The sequence below is a fragment of the Mus pahari genome, chromosome 12 (assembly GCF_900095145.1).
Source record: "Mus pahari chromosome 12, PAHARI_EIJ_v1.1, whole genome shotgun sequence".
Lineage (NCBI taxonomy): Eukaryota > Metazoa > Chordata > Mammalia > Rodentia > Muridae > Mus > Mus pahari.
The window spans coordinates 46,126,573-46,154,233 of NC_034601.1; the positions used below are offsets into that span (position 1 = coordinate 46,126,573).

At 38.9% G+C, this 27,661-nt stretch overlaps 1 protein-coding gene across 7 annotated transcripts in view; it reads left to right on the top strand.

Moving 5' to 3' along the window:
• The window catches only part of Cblb (Cbl proto-oncogene B), a 173,506-nt gene that overhangs the window by 98,469 nt on the left and 47,376 nt on the right, over positions 1–27,661 (top strand). For all 7 annotated transcript variants that reach the window (XM_021210048.1, XM_021210049.1, XM_021210047.2 and 4 more), the window contains 5 exons: positions 1,861–1,982; positions 5,602–5,739; positions 7,086–7,173; positions 9,564–9,695; positions 19,367–19,570. In XM_021210048.1, the coding sequence (XP_021065707.1) occupies positions 1,861–1,982; positions 5,602–5,739; positions 7,086–7,173; positions 9,564–9,695; positions 19,367–19,570 (684 nt within the window). The remainder of the gene's footprint in view (positions 1–1,860; positions 1,983–5,601; positions 5,740–7,085; positions 7,174–9,563; positions 9,696–19,366; positions 19,571–27,661) is intronic.

Sequence of the window (27,661 nt, forward strand, 5' to 3'; positions counted from 1 at the left end):
TGTGTGTGACCTCCAACTGTGTCACAACACTATAGGCTCCTCCTATCACATAAATATTTCTGCAATAAGAAGCTGCCCTCTGGCTTAATATCTCTGGGGATGGCCTAGCCTTCAGAGTCATCTTTTTGTTCGTTTGTTTTTGTTTTTAATTGTATTTTGATCTGTTAATTGGTTCTCTTTAATCTTTTGGATTAAGAACGATACATAATTTTAAGAATGGATGGGGACAGTACTGTAAGCAGCTCTGTTTGTTTGCTATTCCCTCCAACCTCATCCTCCTTAGATGGTGGAACAAAACAATCAAATGAAAACTGAAGTGTCTGGCTTGGCAGGCATTCCCCGCTTGCCTTTTTGACATGGGCTGATATTTTCCCAAGTATTGTTTTATGCAATTTCAGTCAAGCCCTAAGAAGAAAATTAAAACCATGATGTAGTTTTCAAGTGCCGGGCCAGCGTCTCTGCTGCTCGTGTTCTTGGGGCTCCTTTCTAACCCAATTAGTTGTGTCAGTGTGACGAGGAAATTCCCTAAAGAGTATTCTTGTTAAGTCAGAAGGACTAAATGGCTCTTTATTACTAAATTATTCCTTCTCGTTATTACTGTTAGGGACAAGGTCCTTGCACAGTTCTGCCTTATGTGCCAGGAACACTGAACAAGTTTCAAAACAAATGAAAACCCGAGCGAACTTGCCTTGTGTAATCAAAGCCGGGTGCCTGTTTCAGCAGCTTGAAGTTGGTGACATGAGACACCTCCTCTCTCTCTCTTTTTTTTTTTTTTTTTACATAGAAGATTTGAGTGAAGCGTCTGGCAGAACAGATGGAGTAAGCTGCCAGTGCTCTGGGATAAATGGTGCTTCAGCCTTGAAAGTATTGCTGGGATGATTCATCCACACCCCGCAGCAAAGTTGCCTGTTACTGGCTGCCTTTTGTCTCTTGCAGTGGTACCTGGAGAGACACCTAATTAGATTAAGAGCGATTGATGGGAAACACATGTTTTCGTGGAAAGTTTTCCTCTCACTGAGCTTCCTTTCCCAGGTCCATTAACTGAGCTAGGCTAAAGCAAGTGTGGGGTCTGGAGCCTGTTATCTCAGAAGGAACCTCCCGTCTAAAGCAAGGCTGCCGAGGTGCAACTGTAGCAACCTGATTACCGTGTATCGGATGCTGCCTAGGTGACTGGGATCCAGGCCTGAGCAGCAGGAGTGCTCCTTGGCCTTAAGTGGCTTGTGGTTATTGTGTAACCTTTTCCAGAACACTTAACTTCTGTAACCGTGGCTTCCAGTTATATGGTTTCCTGTTATAGGAGGCATCTGAGGGAGACGCAGCAGTGGACAGAACAGATGGGAAAGATGAGGACTATGGTGAGAGAGAATTTTAGGTAGGAGGGTCTAAGAGGGCCTCATTAAAGAAGAATTGGTAGTCAACTGATTGGTTGGGATTTGGAAAATTCAAAGATTCTAAGGTAGGGGAGGGTTTTGTATTTGAGACTGGTAGAAAGGGCATTGGGTCTACACCAAGGAAAGCCAAGTGACAGTGCTGCCAACATGTAGAAAGACAACCAAGAATCCAACCTGTAGGCCAGTTCGTCAATATTTCATTTCGTAGTGATCACAGATTCTCCATTGGGGGTCTACTTGGTTTTTCTTTTGCCCTCTCTGTTCTACTCCTAAGAAACATATTTTCTGCTGAAACATGTTTCTTTAAAACCAAAAAACAATTGCCTGTTTATCATTGTTTACAAAGGTTGATCTAAGACTCATATTTGCTTAAAAATGATCAAGGAGCCTTTCTTTCCCTAAGCATGCGAAACAGTGTCATCAGTGTGTGTTCTCTGGGTAATTGCTTTCCATTTATTTATGTGTTTAGCCCTGGGGCTCTATTTTACGGAATTGGAACTTCTTAGCTGTGACTCACCCTGGGTACATGGCGTTTCTCACGTATGATGAAGTTAAAGCTCGACTACAGAAATACAGCACCAAGCCTGGAAGGTAAGAGCCAAGCAGTAAACTGGACGATCTGCTCAAGGAGAGAACGCCCTGCTGTTCACAGCTCTGAAAAGTCGCCATAGCCTCCAAAGGCAAGGTAGTATGGGAAAGCAGGAAGACCGACAGGGTGCGTTTTAATTGAGCCCTTAAGTTGACTTTTGACATTGTCATTACGAGGAGATTAATAAGTTTAAAGATTCTGTAATCCTCAGTTCTCTTCTTGAAATCAGTCTGGGATGTTTTCAGAGTAGTTGTGTTGGGTACCCAGTGTTCCTATTCAAACTTATGTATGTATAATTGAACACTTGAGTATTGTACTTAAGATAAAATTAAGTACTTTACTTTTGTGTGAATTATTTTAGCACAGTGTCGAGTAGTTTCAGGTAAAAGCTATGATTAAACAGAATAAATATTCAGATAAGTACATAAAAGTAGATGAATTTATGATTACATTCCAAACTACTCCCATGCCTGTGTCAATTTGGCATGGCCCACTTCTTTACAGCATCAAAGTGTTACGTTTTGCTTTTCAAATGACTAACCGGACTGACTACTGACTGACTGTTAGAGGGCTGGGCTTCTAGTCAGTTCTGCTGGCATCGTCCAAGAAATCACCCCTTACTGGCAAATAAGAGACTGGAAAAATCTATCTTTCTCAGCTCAGAGGTTGTTCACACATGTGTCAACTAAATATGTGTTAGGCACACAGTCAATGATATCTAAGCAGTAGTCAATAATACCTAATCTTAGGAGGACACTATCAGTGACATCAGAGATATTCCCTGGAAGACTACATTTTAAGAGTTGGTCACTGTACTGTTAGACTGTTCTGTTTTTAATGAGAAAATGTTTTATTTTTTAAGTCTATATTTCTGCTAGTCATCTTTATTTGACTTAGAATAATTGAGCTTGGCCTTTGACACAGTTTTCGCAAGACAAAGCCAAGAGTTTTCCATCTCTGATAGTAAAAATGCTCATGTTTCTAAAGATTTAATGTGACATATTCAAAGAAGCTAGCAGTAGGAAAACACAGTCAGAGTCCCACTGAAGCCCTCTCAGTAGACCTACAGACATGCCTCTGCTGACCTAGAGCGGGGTGGTCAGTTAATTTTCGTATTTTCCAAAGTTTAGACGAACCATTTTGCTTCATTCAAAGTTCACCCCATGAAACCAATACTAGATAGCAAATTATAATATGTGAAGTGTGCTTTTACTGTTTAAATACGTAGAAAACCTCCTTATGAACAGATAATCACTTGCTTTGTAAAATGTCAATCTAAGCAGCCCTTTCTCTTCAAAAGTATTGTTGTCTGGCCTCACTAAAACTAAAACATTTCATTCCATTCCAAGGACACTGGTTCCTTCAGTAGTGATTTACCTGCCATAAATAAATAAATAAACAAATAAATAAATAAATACATAAAATGAAATATGTAATATGATACATATCATACTATATGTAATATATAAATAAATATAAAACTAAGAAATCATTAGCTTTTTGCCCTAAAAGAACGTTTACTGAGCATGCAGAAGGGCCTGCATTTGATATTCAGCACGCTTCCACAGAAGTGGGAATCTAAGAAATTAATCTCTTTAATGCCTTTTAGTATTAAGAGTGGCTTCCAAACATGAGCCACCTTATGACACAGATATATCTGATTATGTCAATCACCCCATTTTGCAGAACTAGGTACAACAGCTGAAAGTAAGTTTACTTCTTCCTAAGGGAGGTGGGACCAGCTACCCACAGGAGGGTCAGCTTCAAATGACTTAAACATTAAAAATGGAACCGAACAGAATGCTGAGAGAAATAAATCGTTCTTAACAGTCATCTGCGGCTTTCACCATGTGTTACTAATGGCACACTTTGTAGGGAGGGCTTGAACTCCTCCGCAATGACTGAACTTTAGAAACACCATCATGAAACAATGCAGGAAAGAAAGATGTTTACTAAGACCTGACAATTTCACAAATATGCAAGATGCATAAATAGGCAATTACTTTAAAAGTATTAAGCAGTGAATTTTGGAATTGCACATTTCCTTTTAGCATCACGTTCAACATGTTTTCTAAAATACATAAGACCCACCATCTCTGAGATTTCTACATTTTGTTCTTTATTTGAAAGTATTATGTGCACTTTTTAGTAAGTTTTTCTAATTGGGAAGAACAATTTACGGAGTGGTAGATATGAACACCATGTGCATGCAGGTACCCGTAGAGATCAGAGAGGGGATCACATGTCCTGGAACTGGAGTTGCAGGGGATGTAAAACATGGTGGTGCGGTTGCTGAGAACCAAGCCTAGGTCCTCTTCAGGGATAGCACAGGTCCTAACTGCTGGGCTCTTTCTCCAGCTCCTTACATTCCTTAATGTAACAAGTGATCCTCCGAATTATAATTTATCACTCTAGATTATCTGAGAACAATTTCCATAATGTGGCCTTTGTCTGATTTGAGTGGAAATATTTTTCTGTTTCTGATTAATAGTATCAGTAATTTATATGTCAGTACTTTATCACTAGGGTCACTTAGGGGAATCAGTTTATACTAATTTGAAAATCCCCATCTGAGAACTCTTTGAACAAACTCCTTTTTTTGTTCAAAGCCTGATTTTCTTTTTAATTGAAATGTAATTGTTCTCTTCATCATATGAGGTTATTAAATATAGCGACAAACTATCCTGTATAAACTATAGCAGCTATGAAGTTTTTTTAGTGCACTCTATTTATCAATAACTAAAGCATGAGAAAATTTTCTTGCTTTTCCCCCCTGATGTATGTATTCATATAACAACTTTAATATAGCCAGTCGGTCTTAAGATGACTTACTTTTGGTCTGATGGGCAAACAAATTGTACAGTCCAGATCCTAATATCTTGATTGTAAGATTGAGTGGCATTCAATCCTACAAAGCAGCATATTGTACTGAAATAAATAAATGATGGTGGATTTAAATCAACTCCAATATCTCCCTTTATTGGAAATTAATTTAGAGATTTATCACTCATCTGAATGACCAGTGTTTGAATTATGTTCGCTGCCTATGGAAAATATTTGAATGGCAGGTTGGGTAGAAGCTATGAATTTATCACATGTGCTTTGTAATTGATATAGTTCAGCTCTTTTGAAATTTGTTTAAAGATGAATCCCTGAAAGGCTTGCAAGAAAACAGTAAACAAGTCTATGACCAAATTTTAATGCCTAAATGGTAAAGTAATATATTGAATTTCTGTTTCAGTTTCCATGCTGGATAAATTAATTATTTAGCTATTTGCTTCATTTTATCCTTCTCCAAAGATGATTTATGTCACAGCTCTATCACAGCAGCCACATCCCCACACATCTCTGCGAGGGCAGTAATAAATCTCTTGGTAGTTTCCAGCCTCATTTATTTTAAATAGAACTCTGAGATACTTAAATGAACAAGAATTATTATCAGTGTTTCTTATACAGATTGATATCAGTGAGGTACAGTAGTGTTAGATTGTAGAAAAGGATAGAAATTTCTATCAGGAACTCTAAATGATGCTGCTCAAGAAGACAAAATATTAACAAACTGTTTATTGGTTGGCATGCCTCCTTGAGTTTGAACGAACATCTTTTTACCATGTTTTGTAGCTACATTTTCCGGTTAAGCTGCACTCGGCTGGGACAATGGGCCATTGGTTATGTGACTGGGGACGGCAATATCCTACAGACCATACCTCATAACAAGCCGCTTTTCCAAGCCCTGATTGATGGTAGCAGGGAAGGCTTGTAAGTATGAGCAATTCTTTCAACTTGCAAATTTGAAAACTAGAGGCTGCCTGGGCATCAGGCAGTCTAGTAGGGCTAATGATCTCATAGTTTGCGGTCTACCTTAAGACGAAGCAATAGCAATAGTCGTGCCTTCAGTGTGTTACTCATGCCTAAGCTGCAATTTTGTGACCATAATTATATAGAGCAGATGCATCCCAGCATCCAAAAGCATTACTAAAACATAAAAGCACTCTTAAAATATGTGTATAAACTATTACTGCTTCAGAGGACTTCATTTCTGTTATTTTGGGTAAAGCTAATTTGAGGCTGCCTTTTGTGCTGAGTACTAGAGTTTTCCTTCCTAAGTCAAAGAAAACTCGTTGATCTGTCTGTTACTGTGTGAGAATATTCTGTCCTGTGACTCCAATTTTCTCATGGTCTAGCAGAATTTTCTAATATTGATCACTATACTGTTTGTAGACACTTCATTTAAAGAAGGTTTTTCTTCTGTCATCAAAATTTTGCAGCCTTTTTCACTAAAATAGTCACTACTGTGCATTTTTAAACCTTTATTAAGCTCTACAATATAGAAAAGGTTCAACAGGAGTAACCGTGGGTTCTAGTCACAATTATTGAACTAGTTATACCAGCAATAATGTTATGGTCATGTTTTGCTAAAAATGACATTTAATGACAATAAACTTGACTTTCAGTATACTTATGAATGAAAATCCTTTATTGTAGCTTTAGCTCAAGTTTGATTCTTAGTAGAAAACCTTGATGGTCAAACCTGTCTGTGTGGCTTTATTTAGTGAAATGTGGAATTGTCATACTTTCCAGTTTTTCTGACATGCATATGCATATATTGCAGGTGCACACTTGGACATTGTGCATATGTGTGCCTATTGGTAGGAGTGGACAGAATAGGAGAGAAAGACAGGGACATTGGGAAAAGACACCATGGGAGAGCTTCATTATTCAGGCCATAGCTATGACCTAATTCTATTTTCTCTCCTTGGAACATTTTCAACATGGCATAAGTATGATGCAGTTTTGATGCTTCCAAGAAAGTATATAATAATCTGCAAGTAGAGGTTGATTTAAGCAGTTTTAGAATAGGTTATAATTCTACTAAATTAACTTTTTAACTTTATGAGGACTATATTACTAACCGATTTTAATTGAAAATATTTTATAGTGGATTAGTTTATATTATGCTTTTCCTATGATTGAAAAAAGAAGTGCAAGAACATGGTGTTGATTTATGGGAAAAGGACAAATGAAAATGAGAGTTTAAATATAGAGTAGTCTGATTAGACTGAACACACATATATTAAAGTAATAAGGTCTCTGTTTAAATTCAGTTATCTTTATCCTGATGGGCGAAGCTATAACCCTGATTTAACCGGATTATGTGAACCTACACCTCATGATCATATAAAAGTTACACAGGTAAGGAAAATTTGTGAAAATATAATTAATACATATCTATACCACCTCAGAAATAAATGTAAACTTCTACCTACATTGTGTTTAAAAGCATGCCCCAGTGTTTAACATGATAACATCAGGAATTCTGAGAGTATGAATAAATTTTATGATTTATTTTAGATAAATTTTTTTGTTGTTAGTGATAATGCTTGCAATCCAATATTGATATATGTATCTAGAGAAAGACAAAAATCACAGATGTAAGGACAGAACTGAATTAAAATCAAAGAGGATAAGAAATGATATTTTTGTGTCAAGGTTTTAAAAGTCAGAGGTGTACTGGAAAAACATTGAAGTTGATAATTACAATTTTATAAATTCAGTCTCAGAACTCAGAGTGAGAACGTGTTAAACTCGTTACATAATCCTCAGGAAAGACAAAAATCTAAACAAAAACTTCTTCGTTTCTTTGATTGTTTGTTTGGTAGTGAAAATGCTGTGTGCCTTTCCTGTGCAGAGGATCGGCACAAGTGTTCACTGTAGTGTTCTCCACAAAGCAACAGATTAAAATACTAGAATATTATTAATGGATTAAATCATCCCTCTAAGGCTGCTCACCATGGTTCTGTGGTGAACAGCCGAAGAGCAGGAGCCTTTACTCACTGGGAACTTCTGCATCTTGTCCTGTACAAATATCTGTTGGTTGAGAACTTAAGTGTATAACATACCAGCTGTAAAACTTCCATGTATAAGTTCACTTTTTAAATCCAAGCTGCCAAATATGAAGGTGTGAGTGCGCATTCTCAGAGAGCCAAACTAGAAAGGTTTAACCGAGGAATTCTTGAGGAAGTGAAGAGAGCATGAAGCGGGGACTTGAACACGGGTTTGTTAAGCCTATTTTTATAGTATTTCACATTTTAAGTATGTTCGTACATTGATAAACAGTAAAGGTCAAAGGTGGTAGAAAATTTTTTATTGGTTTTAGTGTCCACAGTCTTGATATGCTGCAGTATGAGAGGGCATTTCATAGATGACTGCCATTACTATCAATGTATAGCAGTTTTCTAATGTATATTCTAATATGTATAAAGGGATACTAATGAGAGATTACTTCTCTTTCTGAATCCACTCTGTAAAAATGAAACTGGCTGGGCATGATTTCAGAAGACAAAACACCTTCCTGGCATACCTAAGCTCTTTAGTTTGAACCCCAGTGTTACAAAAATAAATCAATGAAAGTGTACATAAATCTTTCAGAATAGTGCGCTCCCTAACATTTCACATAAAATAGTCTTACGCCTGAGAATGCAGTAAATCCCCTGCTCGTGACTTGAGCATGCTGTAATTGCAGACCGACTCGGGCAAATCTCAGTGCTAGAGCAGGATGCTCAACCATTCACAACTTGTCATGGATTATTTGGTAATAATTCTTTTCCACTTTCATTTGCTTGTCCTTATTTAGTTTACTAAATATCAGGCAAATATCATAGTGGACGAGAATTTTATGTATCCATGCATGCATTCATGTATGTGTCTATATCTGTGCTAGAACATTACATAGTTTTAGTAATCACACAATAAGAATTGCCGTTTATGTATTCTACTCATGCATTGCTGTTTGTATGCATTGACTTCACTAAAGCATGATGTAATTTTGACAAACTCATAAACAGATCTTGGATGTACTTTTGTTTTTTTGTTTTTTTTTTTTAACATTTACTAGACTGCGTTTTATTTTTCACATAGAATTCTCAGTATTTGTTCACTGAGGTTCAGTGTGCCAAACATTCTGAACTTGACTCAGCCGGTGTTTAGTTGCTCAGATGGTTACTTTTCAGGTCCTTCAGGGTTGAGAGCAAGACCTGAAACTCACGGTCACAGAATGTTGCGCTTCCAGTTGTAGACTACAGTAAGTCAGGCAGCACGCTCACCTGAGGAACGAACATTGCTTCCCCTTCATCCTCAGATTCCTAAAGATGCCTAAGAAGTAAAATGTAATATTCAGACAACACTTGCTCAATTTGACAGTGTAGGGGAAAAAGAAAAGGAAACAAGAAAAAAAGAAAAGACCAAGTCATTTATATTGTCATCTTAAAACTGTAGGTATTGCCTGTTGCTGTTAAAGCAAGTTCTTTCTTAAAGTAATAGCATAAAACATTAAATAACCTAGAGCATTTAAAAAAAAAAAAAGCTTACATATAAATTGATGTCAAGAGCTCAGATGTTGTAAAAATTGATTTTGTAGAGCAAATTGTGAATATCAATTTAAAATGTGTCCTTAAATGGTAACAGAATTCTGACAAGTTCAAGTGTGGGATACTTACCGTAAGTCATTGTATTTTAGGGAATTCCATATGACTACTTCATGCTAGTAAACCATTAACTGCCGGCCTTTCTTCCCTGTGTTCCAGGAACAGTATGAACTGTATTGTGAAATGGGCTCCACTTTTCAGCTCTGCAAAATCTGTGCAGAGAATGACAAAGATGTCAAGATTGAGCCTTGTGGGCATCTGATGTGCACTTCGTGCCTTACCGCGTGGCAGGTACTACTGAGTTCTCTGTCCCATTCACACTTCCCCTCTCAGCCTTCTACATCTTACTGACTCAGGAACTAATACTCAGAACTGTTTTTATCTAAAAGAGTAATTTACCATAAAAAAATCTTATTATGTTGAATGCATAAAATTGATAGCTTTGCTACGTTTTATATTTCGTTTCTTTCATGCGTGTAACTTAAGTTCCTGTTGATTATAAGTGGTTTTGCATCTGTCTTGCCGTTAGTGTCATGATGATGCCAAGAGAGAGTATTTTCCAGGTGAGCGCTTCCAGTCAGCTCACATCGCACCCCTGGGAAGATTCTGAAGCACAGTGGACCACAGCAGATACATCTTATGCTGCTGCTGTCGATCACGGTTCTCTTCTCCTGAGCCATGGGTCATGTTTCACACATGTTTATCGTTGCTTTCATAAAGCCAAAACAGGGGAATCAGAGATACATGTCTTTGAAGCAGTTTCTACCCAAACAGGCAATTTCCAGTTTTGAAAAACTTAATCAAAGACCAACTTCCTTCCTGTTCGTGGGTAGTCAGTCACTAAATACAAAATGAGTCAATGTTTTAGAATAAGGCCATGAAAAAGCTGCTTTTCCCGCCAGTGACTCTTTTTGTTGTGGTTTAACTGTTGCAAAAGTTGGGGATTTAAAATGGTTATTTTGACACAATTCCAGTTTTAGCTAACTATTTTGATCACGCCATCTTACAATTTGCTCTTTAATAGAGCCCTGTTAAAACTAGCAGTATGTTGCTGTAATTTGGCAATCAAAACATTTAATTTTTAAACCTCAGTCCTCTCATTCTTTGGCCATCATTTTCTAACGCTGAACTGACGTAAGGGGAAATAGAGCAGTAGGGGAGTGGGGAGTATGAAAAGGTCATGGTACATGTGGAACGTGTGGATTGGTGAAAGATGTAATAACTTTCACAGTTTCAGTCCCAGTCTGAAGAGACTTTAAAAGGGGGTGTTGAGGAGACAAAGAAGTCTAGCTGATGGAGGCTTCTATACTTCTTTGTGAGCTCACAGGCATCGTTATCACCCCAGTCAACCTGCTCAGCATCTCCATGGCTGTCCTCTCCGACATGCTTTTAGTTTATATGTTTCCTTAAGTTTTCTTGCTAACCTTGCCCGCATTTCTTGCAACCTATTCATTTTGAAGATGAATCTGCACTGTACAGGGTGGAAGAAAGGGACTTGGTGTGACATCAGGAAGAGTTGTTCCCAGCCAATGGGTACCCACCTTGCTGGGTCTGTTAACAGCCATCATTCTGTAAACTTAGCAACGGCTTCTTGAAAATGACGTGCGATAAATTTTGATTTGCCGGCAAAAGTCAGATTCTTCTGCCCTTAAGGACATTTCAGACGCACTGGTACAGAGTGCGGTTGATCTGTGACCTCCCTTGACTGCCTGGGAAGGGGTATTTAGCTCTGCTCACCTGACACCCATTCAGGATGCCAGGATGAGTGCTGAACTGAGAAGAAGCCAAGTTGTATCCCTCTGTGCTAGTAATACGGTTCTTATGCATTCCTGAGAGGGTGAAGACAGCCTTTTTTTTTTTTTTTTGGAAAGGGATGCATAAATTTAGGATAGTGCACACCTGGGGGCCTCAAATCTGCGATACGGCCATGTTATGCATTCTGGGAATTGACATGTTTGGCCTAGCGCTGTGCTTTTTACTGGGAAGGTCGATGGTTTAACATAGTACTATTTGCTTGACTGGAATGGAAGCTATTGTTTAATGCACTCTACAGATGTCTCTTACGTTGTAGTCTAAGGTGGGTCTTTTAAATGTATGCCTGAGTATAAAACAAGAAAAAAGTGTGTTAATTCTGTATACTGTTTGAAGCACTGCTTATAATTTTTTTCCAGCTTTTTGTAAAGCTTTGCTTCAGTCTGCTGCGTAAAAGGGCATGGGATTTGTTCCAGCTTCTTCCTCCTGTATTTTTGATGCTCTGCCCCTCACATTACCACAGCTTTGCCTATAGTTCCTCTTTCTAGCCCATAATCAGTTCCCGGATGCCTTGCATACATTTTCATATTGATGTTAGAGACCTTACATGCAGATATGTCCAGTAGTGTTCATAAATTATTAGCCCTTACTGTTTCCCCTTTTAATGCTTAACTCCTTCTTAGTTTCACTGTTTGAAATTGGGGAAGTGTGTGCACGATCAAGCACTGGAAACAGGAGGAAATCAGTAGAAGTTATTTGAAAAAGTACTAGTAAATTAATAACTTTTTAAGTAAAATTTTAAAAAGTAACTATTTCAAATGTGTTCATGAAATCGAAATAAGTGTCCCATTAAATTACACCACTAGTGAGTAGTTATCCAAAACAGATAGTCAGCTTTTGCATATAGACAAAGAAAAATTGGCAAAATTTTGATATCTCCTCACAAAAATAATATTTTACTAAATGTTCTGGTTCAATTTGTATGACTCTATAAGCTTCTTCCTGGTTATATTGTAAACATGTCTATGTATACCCATTTGCAGTCTAGAGTATGGATTTCTGATACAGGGATCGGTTTGCCTATTCATGTATGTGCGTGTGGGTGGTTACCCAATGGTGATTTTCAGGTCAGATGCTATGAAGGAAAGTGGAGGGGTGGGGCATGAGATTCTTCTAACTGGACAGTGCTGTAATCATCGATGGAAAACCTCACGGAATGCTTGTTCTAGACAGTTCTTCATGAGAAGGCGTTACCTTTCAGAGACCTTGGCCTCCTCTGTCCCTGACAATGTGCCTGAAAACTTGTAGCCACAGATCTGTGCATTCTGTGCTGTAGATATTGTACCCTGTTATACTTGTAGCCACAGATCCGTGCATTCTGTGCTGTAGATATTGTACCCTGTTATACTTGTAGCCACAGATCCGTGCATTCTGTGCTGTAGATATTGTACCCTGTTATTTACCTCTGCTGCTCGCTTAACCTCTGGCACAGATGGCCACAAGACCTTGCTTCTACTTACTGTGTTCTCTCAAAGAATATTTGCACTGATGTCTGATGCACTTTTTCCTCATTTTTAAATAAGTTGTCATTTGGACATGGCTTGAAATTCCTAAAGTGGCAGTCTGGAATCACTGCATCTCAGCAGTGCATCACTAGAGAAAACTCCATAATCAGTAAAGTGTCTACTATGGGGTAAGGGACATTCCTACATCCACATACAGATATCACTCAATATGCCCCGCTGACTAGGTTATCAGTGTGCAAAGCTTTCCAATTAGTGCATGAGCAGCAATACTGTGTGATCCTTTAGACATGTTATTAAAAAAATGTTTCCTTTATTAAGAACAAGTGTTACAAATTTAATGCAATTAAAACATAGTGGAAAAATGTTCAGTAACAACCCCCAGTTGGGAGTCTCAGTGGATTTAACTGATGGTGTGTGCATGAGCAGAACACAGTGATAGGACATTTCTTTCCTTCTGTAATATATTGTCAAACCTTGAATCTAAAGTTACAGATTTACTGGAAGATCTCTGAGGGTCGGAGCTCTGGGCTGAAAGGCGGGTTGTAACAGATGTCTCTGTCTTTTTACTTTGCCTGTGTTCCAAAACGACACAGTACAGGGTCATTGTTTTTTTCCTTTTTTCTTTAAAGCTGTTAGTTTTACTTCATGGGATTTCCCACTGTTAGAGCCTTATAAAAAGTTAAGCTTTTAAGGTAAATCATGCACAACAAAAACCTGTCGTTGAACAACACCCTTTGAAAGAAACAATCCTGGACACTTCAACATTTGCTCCCCACGAAGTCAAGCCTGTTGCTTTGACTGTTATTTTAAGGCATATCCTTTGGGCAGCTCGCGTCTCTATAGTAATCTCTGAGCAAAAGGAAGTTCAGACGTAGTTAAACTCACTGCTCGAAGTTTTACTACCAGTAACTACCTGAAAGGGGTATCTGCTTCTCCTGCAGGTTTCATTGCAGACATGAAACTGTTTCCTCTTACTTTACAGTTCTTTGGTTAGGTGTGCTGATATGAAAATGATTTTAGGGAAATGCATGCCTCCCAAGAAGTTAGGCAGTATCTGTCAGCACCCAGCAGGGAGCACTGAACCTGGACCGCAAATTATAATGTGTTCAAGCCAGTGCGTTTTAGCAAGTTGTTCTTCACTAAAATTGTCTTTCATTTGATGCCCTGTTTTAGTTTAATGCCAATTCATTAGGGACTTAAATTTGATGTAATTAACAGCAAACCTAAGAAAGGCACAGTAGTGGTTGCTGTTACAGGCTGTCAGTGGGTGCTCCTTAATTGCAGTCATAATGGCCTATTAGTCATGCCTCCAAAGAGGTGTCAGATTTTTTTTTTCATTTTCTGAAACATCTGTGTTATTTAATAAATTGAATAACCACGGAAGTTTGCACAGAATACCAAGTAAGTTAAATAATTTGCTTTCTGGGGCATTTGAAGCTGAGTTTCTCTGGGCGCGGCTTCTCTGTTTCACTCTTGATCAGTAAAGCTTGGGGGCACCCCTCTTACTTTCACCCGTCAGTAAGAGACTGAGAAAACATTTCCGTGCCCAGTCCCGAGTGCATCTTCTTCTTTTGTGCACAGTCTGTAAAACTCTGCAGTAACGCAGCAGCGGCACTGCATACAGTGTAAGGTAAGGAGCTGTGTCTCTCTTTTGACAAAACAAAAACAAACAAGCAGTTCTGCTAAACCACATCTGTGCTTTCAGATGACACAGACAGCAAACTGAGTTTAACTGTCCCACATAAAAAAGGCGATCACTGTCGATGCTAGGCAGCTATACTTTGAATTCTGCCAACAACCCTAGTTTCATTAAAAGAAAACTGAACTTCTATGATTTTTTTTCCCTAGACTTTTCTTCAGACACTTTTGAAGGAAAGACTTTTCAGTGTCCAAAATGTTGTTAGAAAACAGTGAATGCATTCAAATATGAGTGTGGCGTTAATACCATATGATCAAATAGAGCGTTGTAGAGAAACAAGAATTGAGCTCAGTGCTTACGTCTCAGTAAGAAACAGATATGATTCTGACTTATTTTAAAAGCAACATTCACTTTTCTACCCTTGCAGCTTTTTAACAAAAAACTAAAATAATATTTGCTTTTAAGACTGTTTCAAATGGACATTTCTCTCTGACTTCTACTGCATCTCTTCTGAGTGAGTGTGATAGAATAAATGGAGCTCCTCTTTCCCTGGAGGGGTACTGAAGGAGTTGGGAGTCTTCCTGAGCTAGCGCAGTGGAGCGGCATAAGGAGTACACAGGCCTGAGAGGAGGGGCAGACCAAGGGTGAGGGTGTAAATCAGAGTCTTTGAAGAGGCTGACCTCTCCCTACAGCTTGCTGAGGCACGGACCCTCTTCTGCCCAGTTTAGCAGGCCTCAGAGCTTCCCGGCCAGTCTCCTGTCTCCACCTCCCATTTTGTCCACAGAAGTGGTGGGATTATAGACAGGTGGCACTTATCTGCATCAAATTGTCTGTTGCAGCTCCGCAGGCTTGAAGGAAAGGGCCTGTACCTGCTGAACCATCTCACACACGGCAGGAAAAATAAAATCCTGGGGAACAAATGCTAGAGCCTAAGTCTGCTGACTTAGTATACAGATTCTCACAGCGTCCCAGTGTATTTGAGAACCAAAATGGACAATTTAAAAATAGGAGTAGTTGTTTGGGCCGTTCTTTTTGAAGATTTATCTTTATTTTATGTGTATGAATGTTGTGCCTGTGTGTTGTCTGTGTGTCACAGCTGTACCTGTGGAAGCCAGAGAAGGACATTGGGACCCCTAGAACTAGAGTTACAGGCAAATGTGAACTACCATGTGAGTGCTAAGAACCAAACCCTGGTTTTCTGCAAGAGCAATAAATGTTCTTAACCTCAGAGCCATCTCTGCTGCCTCATGGGTCTTTCTAGTTTGGGTTGTTTAAAAGTTGGTAGCGTTAAGTCAAATGTCTGCTGACCCTAAGGTCGGAGGCAAGGGAAGGGTATTTTAGATCCGTGGTGCTCAACCTCCCTAATGCTGTGACCCTTGAATACAGTTCCTCATGTTGTGATGACCCCCACCTATAAAACTACTTCATTGATACTTCATAACTGTAATTTTGCTACTGTTATGAAAGCCAACATGGACTTCTGGCTTACATCTACCAAGCTCTGGGAACACACACACACACACACAGCACAGTCTATAAGGAAAGTGAGTTGCTGTTAGTCACAGTTCTTCACTAATAATTCTGAAAGCAAATAAATTGCATGTGTAACATGTATCTTAAAACGTTTAAGAGACAATGTTTAGGGCATTGTGTGTGTGTGTATGTATGTATGTATGAGCAATGTGGTGATTCTGGGAAAAGTTTCTACGTGCAATGTTCACTTGCGCTCTTAAAGACTGTTTATAGTAAAGCAGGTTTGTTTTCTTCATTATTTTTTCTATATTTTCTATCATTGGAAATTCATTGTTGTGGCCTAAAGTTATGTTTATGTATATTAATTAATGGTGTTAATGGATGATATATAAATCTAAATTACTATATCGTGGATATATTACGAAGGTAATATTTAAGTGACTGTAGTTTTTACTGGTAACTTCTCTCACCTTCAATTTTGAAGTGTTTCTACATTAGGGAAGTGAAAGCCACTGAGTCAATTAGAATAGAAGGAATCTTAAATACTTCCTCTTACCATTCACAAGTTGTGAACATCTTAAGGACTAAGTACAAAATTATTTATTGTTCTTTCTTCTCCGGTAACATATGTTCTTTGATCTTGACTTAAGTATATGTTGACAGGAACATTATTTTAATTATCGATGCACCATCCTGATGAGTTATGTGTCTATTCTAGACATTCTTCATCTGTATTCAATCAACCATATGACAGAAACTAGGGCAGAGGAACCAAAGTCGCATTTGAAAATTTATGGTTATGCTGCATTTGCATACGACAGTAGTTAAATTAAAGCCAAAGAGTGAAGTCATACCAGAGAATGCACTGCATTCAGTGTGAGCCACTTGCCAATCAAAATGGGGAGTCAGTGTAGCTGTTGACATTTAAAATCCACGAAATGTACATATGTTAGGTCTAAAAAAAGGGTCACATCAACAGCCAGGTAAACCGGTTGGAGAAAGACCTTAAGTCCTAGTTTAGAAGAACCATGCCCTGCTTTATTGTAATATCTGGATATTGTTGCCTATCACCTTCTCTCCAAGGGAAAGTTGATCAGTCTTAGGAGGAAAGTGGTAGTGTACATTCAAACAATCCTTAGCCAGCACTTCAGGATGATAGATCTGGAAGTGAGAGCATGATAAAAAGTATTACGGCTTCCACTCACTGTACTAACAAATGTTACGACTTTATGATTGGATTTGGATACATTATTTTTAGTTACAATAGTTGCACTTAGATCTTTAAGTGACTTGTCTTTAGGTATCCATACTAAAATATGTCTATATGAATTTATACAATGTGCTTCAAAATAATAGACAGGTGAAAGACATGAAGGCATCGAGGAAACAGACTAAGCATGAATTGATCATTGCTCAATGTGGGCTATGAATATATGTATTCATTATACTCTGTATGTTAATTTGCTACAACAGTATTTAAACTGTATTAGGAATGAAATGGCCACACAGGGCCCAGAATTCTACTTTGCATTCATTTGCCACACATTCTTGTTACAGATAATGTGAGTTTCTTTTCAGTGTACACAAGAAGAGCTACCTTTTATGAATGACCGGATTTAATGTAGATCTATACAGAAACGCCAATACATACACACAGTACAAACTTTAACCATTATAGTAGTGAGACTTCATTCAGATAACACGTATTAAATGGTCCCTTAAGTTTAAAGTTCTTTTTTTTTTTTAAACTAAACTAGGAAGGTTTAGATTTCTTTAAAGTTTCTTGGTGTTAAAAGATCAAAGTAGGAGATTACCCAAAAATGGAAGAATTCAATCTTTTTTTTTTTTAATCTTATGTGAACTTAAGAATCATAATACTTTTATGGCCATCAGCTCTGAACATGACTGCTATCTCTCTCTCTCTCTCTCTCTCTCTCTCTCTCTCTCTCTCTCTCTCTCTCTTCCCTCCCTCTCTTTCTTCAAAATCATGTGTATACATATGTATATACATATGTACATACTTATCCATGTATTATATCTAATTGTACAATTTTGGGTCTTAAAAATATGTTAAAAACATATGAATATGGGGATGTTACAGTTTCTTTTCCCAAAGCAATTCAATGAAGGTATTTAGTCTGTTGATCCAAAAGAAGTTAAAGGAAACAATAGACCAATAGCATCTGCTTCCAAGTAGACACCTGATACCTGTCCCGAGATGTCCAGGGAACTTTTACAATGCCTCTGAAGCCACACTGTTAAAGGCAGGTGACTCAATTCCCACAAGCCAAGTGGCTATAGTACAGTGGTCTTGAGTTAAGTACGGGATAGCTTTTGTATATTTGTCTGCAAAAATTATGCTAATTTGTCCAGTGTTTGATTGTTTTTGTAAACTTTTAACATTTACTAAGTGTATAATCCCAAAATGCCAGGGTAGTGACTGTCTTTTAACTCCTCTGTGTAGAAGGCAGGGTGAGAGAGCATCTCATTTTGTCTGCTCCCAACTGGGAACTTTCAATGCTGTTAGGGCTTAGAGATATGAATTTGGAAGGCTGAACAAAACCTAATGATCACCAATAAATACATTTCTCCACCCAAAGTATTTTACCAAATCTTTTGTAGCCTCTGAAATCTAGATTGGGAGATATTTCATATCTTAGAGTGTAAGATTCCACATGAACAAGTCAAGACTACAGGCTCTGTAGTAGTCAGCTTCCCACTGTTGAGTCAGAACTGAGATAAGTCAACTTACAGAATGAAATCTTGGCTCATGACTCATGAGGTTTCAGGCTATGCTTGGTGGCGTTCCTTGCTTTGGGTTGGTGATAAAGCTTGTGATGGAGCCTAGATGTTCACCTCGTGTCACCTAGAAATCGGAAAGAAAGATTGGAATGGGGCCAGTGTGCTGATAACATCTTCACTGCCACACCCCAGTGCAACTTCACTGCATTCCAGTAAGCCTTGTGACACTAGGTGATAAAGTAGAGAGATAACTGAGCCTTTTAGAGGATGTATAAGATGTAGATCATAATGCTTTCAGCCTAGATCATTACTTCTCAATACTATTTTATTTTCCATACGTGTTCCTTATTAACCAAAATTTGACAAATCCTAGTGGATTTAAGAAGAAATATTTACCCACAGTTGATATGCACAAGAACTTTTCCAAAGTAGACTTCAAATAGGTTGCTTTGATTACTATTAATTATTGCTCTAGTCATTTTTAATTTTGCCAGGATGTTCTTTTTATGGAATATTTAATTAGCATTGTTGTTTTGAAGTGGACATAATTCATTTTTCAGTATTTGAGGACTGTAAATCCTTGCTCATTAGAATTACAAATGGATATTTGTGAAAATTAAGTTAAGCTTCTTTAGCTGTCCAAGCTTTATTTATTTATTTTTTTGCATTTGCTCATAGAATATTTTGTTGATTTACCACCTTTGTGCTCAAGTGCTTCTTCAAGATATCCCCATCCTTGATCCACAGACTTGTGAAGCATTTTGTAAATGTCCAACCTTCAGACTTCTCTGGATTGGTTTGAGCCAGTCAATCTGTTGTCTTTGTTTTAGGAGTCTGATGGCCAAGGCTGCCCCTTCTGTCGCTGTGAGATAAAAGGAACCGAGCCCATCATCGTGGACCCCTTCGACCCCAGAGACGAAGGCTCCAGGTGCTGCAGCATCATCGACCCTTTCAGCATCCCCATGCTTGACTTGGATGATGACGATGATCGAGAGGAGGCTTTGATGATGAACAGGCTGGCGAGTGTTCGAAAGGTAAACATGAGTGCATGAGCTCAGCTTGTGTGCTACAATTAGTACCATTTAATTAGTAGTACTAATCAATTAGTCTCAAGCACTCTGTGTGTGTGCTTGACTGAGAAAGCATTGTTGATTTAAAACTAAGGTTCAAATATATTAAGCAGCATTCCCTTTTAAAATAAAGTGTAGCCCTCATTTCCCCATCATGGAAATTTCTCTTTGCAGCTGAAAAAGACAACTGCCAAAAACAAAACAAAACAAAAAACCCACAATGAAGCAAAATGTTAGAGTTGTACAGCCCAGTCCCAGTCAATACATCCACAGAACATTCCTGCATCTAAGGCTTAGGGAGCACTCTGGAAAGTGGGAAAAAATGATTGGAATAACCAGAGGACTATGGATAGATATTCTTTCATTCTAACAATCTCAGAAGGAGGGAGTCTCACCAACGTGACTGTCTAGCATGAGCAGAACAAGGACAACAGTAATAAAAAGTGGATGGGGGAAGACCACGACGCCTCAACATTACACACATAACCACAGACAACTAAGGACTGAAGAGAGTGGGAGAAAGAGTCTTCCCCGGGAAGAGCCCCCCAATAGTTTATCCAATAATAAACAAGCAGGCCTGAAAACCTTCATACAAGTAATATTATACAGACTGAATAGGTTATGTTTTGAAGTGTGTGTGTGTGTGTGTGTGTGTGTGTGTGTGTGTGTGTGTGTGTGAATGATTAGTAATGAAGGAGGCCATAAATTTGAAAGAGAGCAAGGAGAGGTATTTTGGGAAGGTTTGGAGGGAGAAAATGGAGGTTTATGTGATTATACTCAAAAATAAAATAAAAATAATAATTTGAAACACTACATGCAGTATTAATCAGTTCATAAAAATATTAGATGAAGTTGAATAATTTGTTTAAACCTAGTGGGAGTCAGATGGAAACATTTGTATAAAATTAAAGATCCAAGAATGACATTAACAAATGTGGAGAAAAAATGAAGATAGGAAGTTATTTTATTTGAAATAGTAAGATTGTACTTGATTACCATTTTTGTTCAATATAAAAGTGTCCAGTAGATTTTTTTTCTTAACAGAAACCACATCCTGGTGCTCTATCTATAAGAAGTCGCATAAAATCATCTCTGTGAATGCACTATAACTTGAGATTTGCTTGTTAAGTTAGAACACTGACCTTACAAACCAAGAGTAACTGCTCAGGCCCATCAGTGCTTTACTTCACAAAAGAATCAACGTGACAGTTGAGTAATTTAGAAATCGAAATGTTGTGTAGATGGCTAGATCTCAGACTGCCCTTTGTATAGAAATGCACATGAACTCCAGATTACATGGAGAAGTTGTATGCTGTGGGCCTCAGAAGTGGATTGATTGCTACGAGAGCATCTGTATTTACGGGAGCCGTCTCCCTCGTGGCTCCGGCAGACACGACTAATCAGCCACATCTCTCTGAGGTTCAGATTGGCCTACGAGCTTTCCAACAAAGCCTTAAGGAGCGCCCTTTGCCACTGGAGTGGTGATGATGGCAGCCACTTCAGGAACTTCATACTGTGCCCCTATTGCTATATAGTAGGGAAAGAACTGGTGCGGAGTCTAAAGGAGGTCATTTCTGTGGCTAATTCAAGGCTGAATCAAAACTCTTGGAATTTCTGTCCGGGAGTTGGACACTGACCTCAGACATTCCATTATCCTTTTTACATGAAAAAATCTTACATGTGTAGGTGGGTTGACATCACCAGTGTCACTACACTCCAATTCAGCTTTGAGCTGAAAGCATGTCGGTTCTTCACCCTGTAAGATGGACTTAAGTTCCATAAGGTAACCCATAGGCTGGTCTTTATCTCACCTTTCAGAGATAACATCTGTTTTGTTTTGCTTTGTTTAATTATATGGCCTCTTTGGCCCAAGAGAAAGTTGTTACTCCTCAGTAATTCTAAATAATGAATACAGAAGAAAGAAGTCTCAAAGAGAATTACGATTTGAGCATCCGGACAACTAACATTCAGCCTTCCAGATACAGGGAGCAGTGACCCAACTCTGTTACAGGATAGAACCAGAACTCTCTTAAGCAAACGACTTAGCACTCTTCCCATCTTAAGCATCCGCTTGCAAAGCGGGACAGCAACAGCTATTTCCTACATTAACTGTTGAAATGATTCAATGAGATCTCGGATTTAAGAGGCTAACAAATTGTAAGGTCAGTTGGACCACAAATAGTGGCTATTTTATTGCCTGCATTAATTGAAATTAAGAATGCCGCCGATTGTGACCCACTTCCCAGTCTGAGTTAGTACAGATCATTGCATCCTGTCCATGTAAAAGGAGCTACACTGGCACACCAGGGATGATGCTTCCCCTTCTAGAAGACATCAGGCACCTAGCTCACTGTTCTGCCAGTCTGGCTATGTCTCACGTCCTGTGTGAGAGTCATTCAAAACTGAGAAAGGATGCAGAGTGACAGTGAGAATAAAGGAGTGGATGCTGTAGCATTGCCTTTGTTGATTGATGGGATTTTTTTCCCTTGAAGTAACAATTTGCATATCAAGTGATGTGTGTTGAGGTGATAATGAAGCACTAACATAGTCACTTTGATTCCCATCTCTTCATCTGCTCAGCCTAAAATATGCCATACCTGGCCCTTTCAGAAAGCTTGTTGCCCCAGGTATAGCTTTCAGGGTGCACTTAAAGAGAGTTTATTGAATGCCTGCCTGGGTAACCTCGAATGGCAGGAAAGCATTTGAGAAACCCACAACAGCTCAGACAGTTCAGACGACTTCTGTGGTATGGTTTTCTAGCTAGCAAGGAGATATTTCTGTTTTTCTGACTAAGATTCAGTGTTCTACATGGAGATTGGGGTGTGGCTGCAAGAATAATTCTCTTGAGAACTTTCGTACCTTCCTACTTAGAGAATGAGAAAACGCCTGTCCTATATCAGTTTGTGAATAGTTGAGGTTCTAGCTTGCTTTACCTTAGTTAAATTGAAGCTGGGCCTCTTCTCATAGGACACTAGTACCACAAACTGAGAACCGAGTACAAGGTGAAGGACAGGCCTGCCTTCTGCCCTCTCCAGCCTCTCCTGGTTGGATCTCCCTGGGACCCTGTGAGGTGTCTATTTGGAAAATGAGAGGCTTTCAGTAATCCTCTCTGTTGTTTAACCCCAAGAGAAGGATGCTCTCTGGCATTCTTGTCTCACATCTCTCAATAAGTCTGTGACCTTCAGTGTTCCACTCCCCTACAGCAGTCAGATATTTTAAAAATGAAATTAACTTACTGTTCTTCAGTTTTAATTTGATGTCATGATTTAATTGAACGGCTCTTATGTCTACTAATCTGCCAGTTAAGGAGGTCATGACTTTTGTATTATTTCACCAACCTTTGCCACTTAACTTTTATTCGCATCCTTAATTTTGGTATGGATGCAAGCATAAATTCTTTCTGAATAATTGGGAAAATATTGCCACAAAATCATGTTTCTATGCTGTGTTTATGTTTTGGTACAGCTGTTGTATAAACTTATTACAGTCATCTATGAGTACTAAAACCAGGCCACACCTAATGTTTTTGTCACCAAGACATACTCAGTAATTATTTAAAATAAACCAATAAATTCAAAGACATACTCAGTAATTATTTAAAATAAACCAATAAATTCACGTGCATCTTCTGTCTGAGGGTGGTTACCTGATCAAATGTTTCTCTTTATGAAGAAAATCTTCATTTTAAGAAAACAGGTTACAAACAACTTCTAACTTTGACACAATACACTCCTCATGCATGCTCTTCCTGTTTTGTAAGCATCATCGACTTATCCTGTACTTTTTTGTTTGTTTGTTTTTGTTTTTGTTTTTTTAAAGACAGGGTTTCTCTGCATAGCCCTGGCTGTCCTGGAACTCACCCTGTAGACCAGGCTGGCTTCAAACTCAGAAATCCGCCTGCCTCTGCCTCCCAAGTGCTGGGATTAAAAGCATGCGCCACCACACCCGGCCTTATTTTTTTTTTTTTTAATTTTTCGTCTTGCTTTCTCAGCTCAAAAGTGACTGCCCATCACTGCCCAGCAGGAAGATTCAGTGTTCTAATCTTCTACTTCCATTGCTCATCTTTCTCTCCTTTCATACTCTGGTTGATGACTGTATTGTGTGATCGTTCTTGCCTGTCTTAAGCTTTTTGCCTTCATTAAAGTAATAATCCTTCCATCATTACATGAGAACTGAGCCGATTGTATTTTACTGTTACCATGGAGATTTCACACTTACAGTATTTGTAAGTTGCACATACAGATTGTTTTCTTCGCATTCTTTCATTAGTAAATTATATTTAGTAATAATGGTGTTTCAAATAAGCAGAGAGAATCTGTGACTGTAAAATGCTGAGCTGTTGCCTTTCTAGATAGGAAGTCATTTTATGATTTCATTCAAAAGTGTTTTAATATTTTGTCCAAATTGGTGTCATTATCTAAATTTCTGAGTTATCAGATTTCCCAAGTAACTTGTTCTGTGTGCTGTGGGCCCCAGGAAGTAGTCTAGGTATGACGGGTGAGAAAGTTGGAGCTTTGTCTGTTATCACAGGGACAATAAGATACCCATAATGCTAGTCAGATAATTTCTTAATATTGGAAAAAATCAGCAAATTCTTCTTTTAATTGTTTTATTTATTTACATTCGAAATGTTGTCTCCCCTTCCCGGTCCCCCCTCCAAGAGTTCTTTATCCCGTTCCCCCTCCTCTTGTTCTCTGAGAGGGTGCCCCCCACACACATACCCTGTATTCCCCTTCCCTGGGGCATCAAGTCCCTATAGGATTAGATGCATCCTCTCCTGCTGAGGCCAGACAAGGCAGTCCTCTGCTACATACGTGCCAGGGGCCACAGACCAGTCCAGTCCATGTATGCTCTTGGTTGATAGTTTAGTCTCTAAGAGTTTCTAGGAGTCCGGGTTAGTTGATACTGTTGGTCTTCTTATGGAGTTGCTATCCTCTTCAGCATCTTCAATCCTTCCCCTTCCTCTTCCATAGGGGTTCCCATCTTCAGTCCAATGATTGACTATATCTGCATATGTCTCATTCATCTGCTGATAGAACCTCCTAGAGGACAGCCATGCTAGCCTCCTGTCGCCAAGCACAATATAGCATCAGTAATGGTGTCAGAAATTGGTGCCTGACAATGGGATGGATCCCAAGCTGGGCCGGTCATTGATGAGCCTTTCCTTCAGTTTCTGCTCCATTTTTGTCTCTGCATTTCTTTTAGACAAGAAAAATTCTAGGCCCATAATTTTGAAGGTAGGTTGGTGACACCATCCTTCCACTGGGGATCCTGTCTATCTACTAGAGGTGGTCTCTCCAATTTCCATCTCCCCACTGTTGGGCATTCAGGCTAAAGTCATCTCCTTCAAGTTCTGGGAACCTCTCACATCCCAGGTCTCTGGAACTTTCTGGAGGTTTCCCCTCCTCCCACCCCACACAGCTGCATATTTCCATTTATTCCTCTAGTCCCTCGGGATAATCTTCCATCTCCCCCCAAGCAAAATTTTTAATAGTTTATTCATAGAATTAGTATTTAATAAATAAATCCTGTTGGCAGATTCGATACCTGCATCAATGGTGTATGTACCCGAATGAAAGACTGACACACCTCCTTTATATTTGAATATGCATGAACCAACTCAATAGCTGGGCCACTGCCTCACTTCCATGTGGTTAATCTATCTCCTGCCAATAATCCCGACTTATTACATACTAAGTTTTATATTCTATCTTGGCTGCTCTTGGCTCTGTTCTCCTGGCTCCTTCAGATGGCGGCCATGCCTCTCTGTCCTGTACTTTTCTCAGGCATGGCGTCTCTCCTCTCTTGCACACTCCCCTGGCATGGAGGGTCTTTCTTCCAGAGGATTAATAATGTCATTAATACAATCAAACTTTAAACCGCCTTCGTTTTGATAATTACAACAACTCAAATCAATTAAAACCATTTCAAACAGTTATTATTATCCCTTGAGATAGGGTTTCTCTATCTGTGTGCCTTTGTTTCCTACATATGAGATCAAAGGTCTTGGATAGAATACATTATTAGCCAAATACGTAAAATAATTGAGAAAAGAGTTAATAAATTACATGTAAAATAAAGCAATTGATGAGCTCAACTTGTAAGTGAACCTGAATTAGTTCTGTTGCCTTAAGCATTGTATTTTCTAAAACAAAACAGCCAAATGAAACAACAACAGCACCCCCAGTTTTTCTTTCACTAAGATCTATCATGTGATGTGTGTCATTATAGGGGACTGGCAAACACAGCTGTACATCGCTCCAAAATTATTTGAATATATAGCATAGGAGGAAAAGCAAGCATTTGACCGCTTACACTCCGCCTTGTGTCCACTTCACACTGGCAGATGTGAGCTTCCTGAGGGGCAAATCTGTCCCTTCCTTTCATTTTCAGGGACTCCTAGTGTTTGTGAGCCCATGGTAGACCTCTGAGCAGTGTTTACTGCTTGTTGACCTGCTCTTGCTGTTCCCAACTGTGCTTCCCTGAGGCACACTGAGTCCCACCACCACATATCTCAGTTTAGCTTTGTGCTTAGTGTCTGTGCACCTGGCATACTTACCCTCCCTGTGTTAGATGCACCCATTAAGGAGAAGGGTGAGTGGTTTAAAACTAGAAAAGACAACAGAATCCTGCGGAAACCAAGCGTCTGTTATTACATTAGTTTTTATATAGTGAAAATTAAAACTCCTTAGAACATTGCTGTCCTTCTGAGAATTAGATCTTATTATCTTGAGTTGTCCATGAGTTTCATTAGATTTCACTACTCTTGCCTTTTTAAGGTGAAATTATATTGATGTAGCAAGAACTGCCTGCATTCTGTAGTATCTCGTTACCCACATGATAATCCTGCATTATTTCTGCAGTACAAGACTACCCCAAAATAATTTACTACTAAAACATGTTCCATGTTTTAAACCACACAGAAAATGCAAAGACGTCAAGGTGTCAGGTAAATAGTCTTTTAAGCATTAAGTAATTTAGGTAAGTTTATGGCACACTTATTTTCTGTATTGGAGGTAAATTTTTAAAGATTAAGAATTCTTTCCATTAGAGAGAAGAACAGCAGTCTCCAAGTAGTAATTGTTTGTTCATTGTTCTGCCTGATGTAAGGAAAAATAGGGGTTTCAGGTGAAAGCATTTGCTCGCTGACTGAAATTTGTTCCTTTAATTCCCAGAGTGTTCTTGCTTCTCAACCATCTCTGTGGAACCATTTCTGAATCATATGTCACCCTTCCCTGCCTTCTCAAAATTGCTTATGCGGCTGAGTGAACCAAAGGGCACATGAAACCACTAAACTCAACACAACTTATTTCTAGAAACTTGCATTTTGCAACAGGATTTAAGGTTGTATCACAGGAAGAGAGAGGGGATGCAAATTTAAATTAAAATCATACATATACTTGCATCAAGTTGTGAAATTCACACAAGTCTTTAAGGTTAAATCTAAAACTTCAAAGAAATTTAGAGATGAAAACAGCTATTCACCGGCCAGTAACTGGTGACCCTCCTACTAGAGGCCCTGCAAGGAGAGTCCGTGTCACATTGCTTGCTAAGCAGAGTTTATTACTTTAATAGAGATGTGCCCTTGGGGTTAGAGCTTCGTGTGACACACCCTGTATTACTGTAAAGTGGCCCTTCTGGAAATTGTGTTGTTTAGTTCCCTGCCAGGCTGTAAAGTACAGTCACCCGTCCCTGTAACTGTGTCTCCATGTATAAGTTTATAGCCTGCTCAGCCTTTTTATTATCTCTACTATGTGGTATCTGAAAAGTTCCAGAAGTCCCAGTAGAACATAGATATTGACTGTGGTGGTTTGGATAATGATGGTCCCTGTAAGTATGCATCCGAAGTCAGTGGAACAGTTTGGGAAGTATTAACAAATGTGACCTTGTCACAGACAAGTATGTCACTGGGGGGTGAGCTTTCAGGTTTCAGGAAGCCACATCATCTCCAGTATCTTTCTGTCTCCCCCTCAACCCGTGTGTGTGTGTGCGTGTGCGTGTGCGTGTGTGTGTGTGTGTGTGTGTGTGGAGAGAGAGAGGGAGAGAGAGAGAGAG